The 7,541-nt window shown below is 31.4% G+C and overlaps 1 protein-coding gene across 1 annotated transcript; it reads left to right on the forward strand.

Annotated features, from left to right (window-relative positions):
* The first annotated feature begins 2,643 nt into the window (after window positions 1-2,643).
* LOC133295675 (peroxidase A2-like) lies at window positions 2,644-5,611 on the forward strand. Its single transcript, XM_061494519.1, has 4 exons — window positions 2,644-2,885; window positions 3,271-3,462; window positions 4,649-4,814; window positions 4,920-5,611. Exons 1-4 carry the CDS (start codon window positions 2,658-2,660, stop codon window positions 5,399-5,401), a joined length of 1,068 nt encoding a protein of 355 aa, XP_061350503.1. The 5' UTR covers window positions 2,644-2,657; the 3' UTR covers window positions 5,402-5,611.
* The last annotated feature ends 1,930 nt before the right edge of the window (window positions 5,612-7,541 follow it).

Genomic DNA, 7,541 nt, shown 5'->3' on the forward strand with positions numbered 1-7,541 from the left:
AAAATAAAAATATTTTTCTCTATGGAATCATTTATTCTACCTATTTTTTTGTCTATCACTCTAAAGATCATTAGATCAGAATCTTAATTAATATTTATTTTTTTCTCTCTTCTTTTTATTCTGATCTAACGATATTGAAAAGTAGTAGGCAAAAATAAACAGAAAAAATAATAACTAAAAATGTAGAATAACGTATCCCTTTCTCTGTATATAATATGTGTAATTATGTATATCCAACATTATTATTATTATTTTAAATGGTTAAGGAAAGCAAGCCCGCCATGTTGGAAACAAACTATTATAATGGGTAGAAAAGGACTGCCAGGTAGGTTCCCTCTTCTTTTTTTGGGTCATGAACCAAAAGGAAGCCGCCAGTATTAAAAAATGAATGCTTGGAAAATTCAAAGACATACTATTCACAAGGTCCCATGTTACGGTAAGGTCTTTGATTTAATGATTTAAAAGCTTGGTAGTAGGTACACAGCTTTACTTTAAGGTCTAAAGCAGACCTTATCTTTTGTGGAATAATATAGTAATCTACTTATTAAATTCAATGAAAAATTATTAAAAAAACAAGTTTTGCTCTTCCTTCCACGTGTTGCTTTAATTTGTACTACACTTTTAAAAAAAAAAAACTAAAGCATTAAATTAATTATTTATATTAAGATAAAGGTGAAATAATCCCTTCTCAAAATGTTTATTCTAAAATCTGCATTTAGGATTTGGATTTTTTTAAAAAATATATGCATTACTTTTTAAAAACTCAGAATTAGTTTGTATTTGGATCAATAGCTACAGAAGTATTTTAAATAAAAAATCATATTTTATTTTTTTTCAAAAGTCAAAATCTTGACTTTTTTAAAAGTATTTTTTTGACATTTTTCAAAAAAGAAATTCAAAAATTACATCCAAACACATATAAAGATAAAAAGTACTTTAATTTAAAAAACACATGCAAATAGATATATATATATATATATATATATATATATATATATATAAGGACAAGATTTTTTAATATTAGAGTCAAACTTTTTAGTTTAACATCAAATCTTAACCGCTAATTTCTAAATCTAACAGGTATAATTTATTGGATCACGCTTATTAATTATTTATTTATTTATTCTGAATAAATTATAACGGTTAAATTGATGGAAATCAAAGTTAAAATTTGGTATTAAACTCTTTAATTTGACACTTCATCCAAACCGTTGATTTTCACAAATTTGACGATGACAATTTATTGAGAATTAGTAATTAATTAATGATGTAACTCAATAAATTATCGTCATCAGATTGGCAGAAATTAACGGTTTTGAGAGGTGTTAAATTAAAATTTTTAATATCGATATCTAAGGATCTTGTCCCGTATATCTTATATATATATATATATATATATATATATATATATATATATATATATATATATATATATATATATATATATATATATGGGGAGAGTTATATTTACAAACTTTTTGTTTATAAACTCTTACAAACTACACTATGTTCTTTCGAGAGAACACTAAGTTATACTATGTTCTTCCAGGAGTACTTAGTTTAATGGGAACGGATCCACTTACCATCAAAAAAGTTTACAATTCTTACAACCAATTTAATCACCGTTGATTTCCGTCAATCTAACGGTTATAAATTAATAATATTTATTGTGTCACATTTATTAATTTTCAATAAATTATAACCGTTGGATTGACGGAAATCAACGGTGATTAAATTAGTTGTAAGAGTTGTAAACTTTTTTGATAGTAAGTGGATTCTATCCCTAATTTTATTTGCAAAAATTTATAAATAAAACATTTCCATATATATATATATATATATTAAAGATATTATTTTTCTAATGTTACATTAAAGAGAAATCCTTATGCACATATAAAGTGTAATATAGATCCCACTAAATAGAGAAAATGATACCCAGACGGCCATACCCATATTATTCTTTGAGTGTGCATAAAAAAAAAATTCGAAAAATAATACTCATATATTAATCTTTTACGCATTGATAAGTACATCTCGAAAACAGAACACACATTTATCTTGTAGTCGGATAGTGCACCTAAGAAATTATTATATACAAGATAAATATATATTATTAAATAGTTACTGCTGTGTTTAAAATTAATAAAAATATTCTGATTTATAAATAAATTTTTATTTTCAAATAAAATTTTATAAAAATAAAAGTAAAATTGATTTAAAATCAAGTTGTATATTTTGAAAATACATAATTATAAATAATTATTACGAAAATAATTATTTATGTTCCTGTTTAGTATAAAATGGCTAAACTATTAAGAATGAAATTGTAAACAGAAAAAATTAAAATTAAATAAAGAATAAATTGCATTAACTCTACATAAAAATAATCAAATTAAAAAAGTACATGTACAAAACCTTTCATAACTTTTTATGAAAGTTATTTATTAATTGGATCAATTACTAAATTTCAAATTTAAAAAAAAAAAAAAAAAAAACTTTTCACTTGACAGTAGCATGACAGAAAACTTTAACCACGAACCATGAAATCAAAGGACAATGATTCACGATTCATTGGTCTTTCTCTCTCTTTAAATAGGTATAGATCTGGGGTCTCTTACCACACCAACACGCTCATAATTCAAAACAGAGAAAAAAAAATGAGCTCTCTTAGTGTCTTAACAGTGAAAGCAGCTTTGTGCTGTGTGGTGGTTGTGCTTGGAGCACTACCCTTCTCTTCAGATGCACAGTTAGATCCCTCGTTTTACAAGGATACATGTCCAAAAGTTCATTCACTTGTTCGTGAAGTGCTCAGAAATGTTTCAAAATCTGATCCTCGTATACTTGCCAGTCTCATGAGGGTTCACTTTCATGACTGTTTTGTTCAAGTATGTTTATCTTTCTGTTTTTTTCTTCTTCTCTCCCTTCTCTGATTCGAGTGCTGCCAGACTTATATTGAGTTAAACCATCATTTTTTTTTTATATTTTTAGGAATAAGTCCCATGTCACTTGAATCAATATCATTTTCTTTTGAGTTTGGTGTGAACTCCAAAACCCATTTCATCTTACATCGATCCAAACATTGGAATGTTATTATGAACTTTTTTGCTTTTAGATAATTAAAATGTTAATAATTATATCATGTCGAAGTAAAAATAATTGAAGCAGTACTTTGGAATGTCGACATTTTCTATAAGTGGGACCATATGAGAAATTTATTAAGAGAGGGAACACCAAACATATGTTGATTTATGTTATCAATGTCTGTGACAGGGCTGTGACGCATCAATTTTGTTGAACAACACTGCTACTATTGTGAGCGAACAAGGAGCATTTGGAAATAACAACTCAATAAGAGGTTTGGATGTTGTGAATCAGATTAAGACAGCGGTGGAGAATGCTTGTCCTGGCGTAGTTTCTTGTGCTGATATTCTTGCCCTTGCTGCTGAGATATCTTCTGTTCTGGTATGTCCCATCCTCCTACATTCTAACGAATTTCTAGTAAAAAATGTTGAATTCTATTACTATCTAGTTTATTTATAAAAAGAAAATGAAAAACTTTAAAGTTTAAGATTTTCTTTTTTTCCTGATAGAGAAAGTTACTGGTTAGCATATATTATCAAAATTGTAATGCTTATTCCTTAATCACGCCAAATATATACCTGAACTATAATAACGACATTTTCAAAGAAATAAAATATATATATAAATATATATATGCAGGGACAGGTTATATTTACAAAAAAATTTGTTTACAAACTCTTACAAATTATACTAAGTACGACCGGTCATACTTTAATCATGCAGTGTACGACCGGTCGTACTTAGTGTAATTTGTAAACAGATCATATTCCATGTATATATGCATCGCAATCTATATGAACCAAAAAATATGTTATTGTCCTGTTTGAATCCAAGGCCAAGGGATTACCCAATTTGGGGTAGGGAAGCTCTAAGTGCAGCATTGAGATCTAGAGATGCTTACAATAATATTCCAATACTTAATGTACACAATTCTAATACTCAATTCAATAATGTACACTATAAGTCTATAATTAAGTAAGTATATTAGTGATATTTTTTGTACCAGTAGGCTTTCCCTTTACATATGTTGGCATAGGTAGGGACCTCTTTTTGACCAGGTTCACGGTTGGCGTTCTTACCCTATGAACGCGGGATTTGGTGAGGAAATACTTCGCTCTTTTTGGTTTGGGCCAAGGTGACAGACCTTTGGGTGATGGGGCTTTTGGCTATTGGGCCCAAGCCAAAGCCGAGTCTGGAACACTTTTCATTATACTTTAGCTTATTAAGATTGGATGTTTTGATATTAATTAAAAAAAAAAAAAAGGAAATTCCTTTCTCCATATTCTCTAGTATATTTTTGGAATTTATGTCAATTTTGAATAATGATTCACATACGAAAAGAGATTTTTTATTTTTAAGAATCACTTTCCTTTTATCGTATTTTTCATATTTTTTTAAAAAAAGTCATGAATATGATTTTAGGTGGATTTGATGGTCTCTCTAAATCATGCTCATACGCTAGTTATACCATTTAAGAAGACAGAAAATAAAAATGAGTCAAAACTAGGTTTGATCATTCATATATATAAAAACTTAGCTTTCTTATTTTCTTGGTTTAACTTGTCAGGCTAATGGTCCTGATTGGAAAGTTCCATTAGGAAGAAGGGATAGTTTAACAGCAAACCTAACCCTTGCTAATCAAAATCTCCCATCTCCCGCTTTCAACCTAACTCAACTTATAGACAACTTTGCACGTCAAGGCCTCAACATTACTGATCTAGTTGCACTCTCAGGTATGACATTTTGACCTTTCAGGAAACTTCTTTTAATAAAAATGTTGTACATAAAACAATGGCATTACATATATATATATATGATTGTGCATGTTTCGTTTCCAGGTGCTCATACAATTGGCAGAGCACAATGCAGATTTTTCGTTGCCCGATTATACAATTTCAGCAACACAGGCAACCCTGATCCAACTCTCAACACAACCCTCTTACAATCACTACAAGCAATATGTCCCAATGGTGGAAATGGGACTAATCTCACCAATTTGGACCTAACCACTCCTAATACATTTGACTCCAAATACTACTTCAATCTTCAGCATCAAAATGGCTTGCTTCAAAGTGACCAAGAGTTGTTTTCCACAAGCGGTGCTGCTACCACTCCCATAGTCAACAATTTCAGCAGTAATGAAACTCTTTTCTTTAAAAACTTTGTGGCGTCAATGATAAAAATGGGTAACATTGGAGTGCTAACGGGGTCACAAGGTGAAATCCGAGCTCAGTGTAATTTTGTGAATGGGAATTCCTCAGGACTGGCTACACTGGCCACCAAAGAATCATCAGAAGATGGTACAGTGAGCTCAATCTAAATAAGTTAATAAATGGCCATATATGCTAGCTGGACTACGCAGAGATTAAAAGGTACCAAATAAAGAGTTCTATAGGCACATACTTGTTATGTGCCAGTGGTGGATTGTGATCACGTTTGTAATAATTTGTGTTCTGATTAAGGCTAGCTGTGTTACTATGTTTGTTATATCTGGTTATGAGAATTTTGAGTTCTTTGATGTTGATCTGTTTGCGATGATACTCTGTTGTGGATGAACTATAACAAAGGGACAGAAGCCAAAAGCAAAACAAAACTACATCACAATATAAATCATCCAATTTATGTTAGTAGTCTTCCAAGTTTCTATTTATACACTTAGTAATATTAACTAACAATTTGAATATCTAATTAACTGGAACATCACATTATTTATACAATTCATACCATGAATAGTCTAAATAGTTGCACCAACTAAGAGTAGAACCATATAAGTCAATAACTGTAATTGGTTTTTCTTTTTGGAAATATTCCAATCGGTTTATTGCTTCGCAACTAATCCAATTCGGGGCGGGTTCAGAATTAAGGTTTTAAACTCCTACCAAAGACGGTACTTTCAAACATATGCTCTTACCTCACTTGCTTAACTCCCATGCGCCAACTAAGCTACTACCATATGGTACTGTTGGTTTTACCCAATTAATAATATTCTTGAAAGAAAATACGATTGTGATAGAAGATTTATGTCTATGCTTCATGTTGCCTTGCTAACAGTTGTGCAAGTAATGCGCGCAAGTATACGCGACAACAAGTAATATAGGGCTGTTATAAGTCCCAGTTATCGTTCCCACAAGGATCGTTGGCGTTTTGAAAAATATTGCATGCTGTGTTAAGAATTGAATTTTCAGAATCTCTTTTGTCATTATTCAACAGTCAGTGAGGCACTTATGCATTTGAATTTCACACACTATTTGCTGAGTAGTTTTATGGAATAAAAGGATCATTTAGCTGCCTGGTTTGTGATTGATGGATTGCTGAACTATGTACCCACCTCTGTTCCCTGATCTTTGTGATAATATGATGCACTGAAGTTGGTTTTAAAAGCTGAACATTGAAATGCTGATGAAAATGTTTGAGATTGTTGATTGATTCTGAGTAGCTTTGAATGATGTGATTTGAATGATTGTTAGTTGAAAGAGTGGTTAATTTGATAAATTTTGGATCTAATTTCTTGTGTCACTTGAGGACAAGCAACAGTGTAAGCTTGGGGGTGTGATAAGTCCATGAAATAATACTTACAATGTATGGTTTTTAATATGAAAATGTAAAAAAAGAATACACTTTGTGTTAATAGATACCCCAAATTGAATTAAGGTGGATGATTCTGATTTAAATGCTAATGGGTTTTTTTTCTTATTTGCATTCTTCAGGCCCAATTGTGATACAGCCCAAGGAAAGAAAGGAAAGAGAAAGGAAATAATAGAGAAATGAGAAAGCAAATCAGTGGCCCAAAAGAAAAGAAAAGAAGAAGAGAGAAAGAAGTCAGAATCGTGCGTCTTCTGAAAGAGAAAGAAAAAAACCCTAGCATAGACCGTCTAAGTGAGCCTACTCCATCTCAAGCTCTCCATCACGGTTCCCTCTCTGAATCGAGCAAGTAAACCAAAAACATCCTCTGATTTTCAACCTAGATATAGAACCATCACTTTCCACCACGGTTCAGTTTTTGAATCGGACCAACTTACACAAACCCTAACACCTTGTCTCTCGAACCGAACCCTAACCCTCATACAACCCATTTCCATCGTTTGCACCCTTTCTACCTGATTGACGAACCAAACCACTCAATATCGCAAATAAACCAAAACCTAGCCACTATTTTGGATTCAGAAAAAGCCAAACAAAGATCCGTTACTTAGTGGATGCTGGAGCGATTGTGAGCACACGTCAGTGTACGGTTTGAAGGAACGACAATTCCATCCGATTTGTAAGAGCAGAGGAGTGGAGCACTGTGGGGACCACTCATTTGCAGCAGCGCGTCATATTGCTGAGCTGGAGAAAAAGAGGATAGTGTGCAAAGAGCCCTATAAAAGGGATATAGGAGTGAGTCATGCGGGAGCTCTTCTGTTTTTCTGATTTATGGTTTTTCTTGGTTTTTGTTTTCTGAACAATTTTGAGTTTCTTTT

Source organism: Gastrolobium bilobum, unplaced genomic scaffold, assembly GCF_033153095.1.
Source record: "Gastrolobium bilobum isolate Gb01-03AN ecotype WA unplaced genomic scaffold, APGP_CSIRO_Gbil_v1 utg2145, whole genome shotgun sequence".
Taxonomy (NCBI): domain Eukaryota; kingdom Viridiplantae; phylum Streptophyta; class Magnoliopsida; order Fabales; family Fabaceae; genus Gastrolobium; species Gastrolobium bilobum.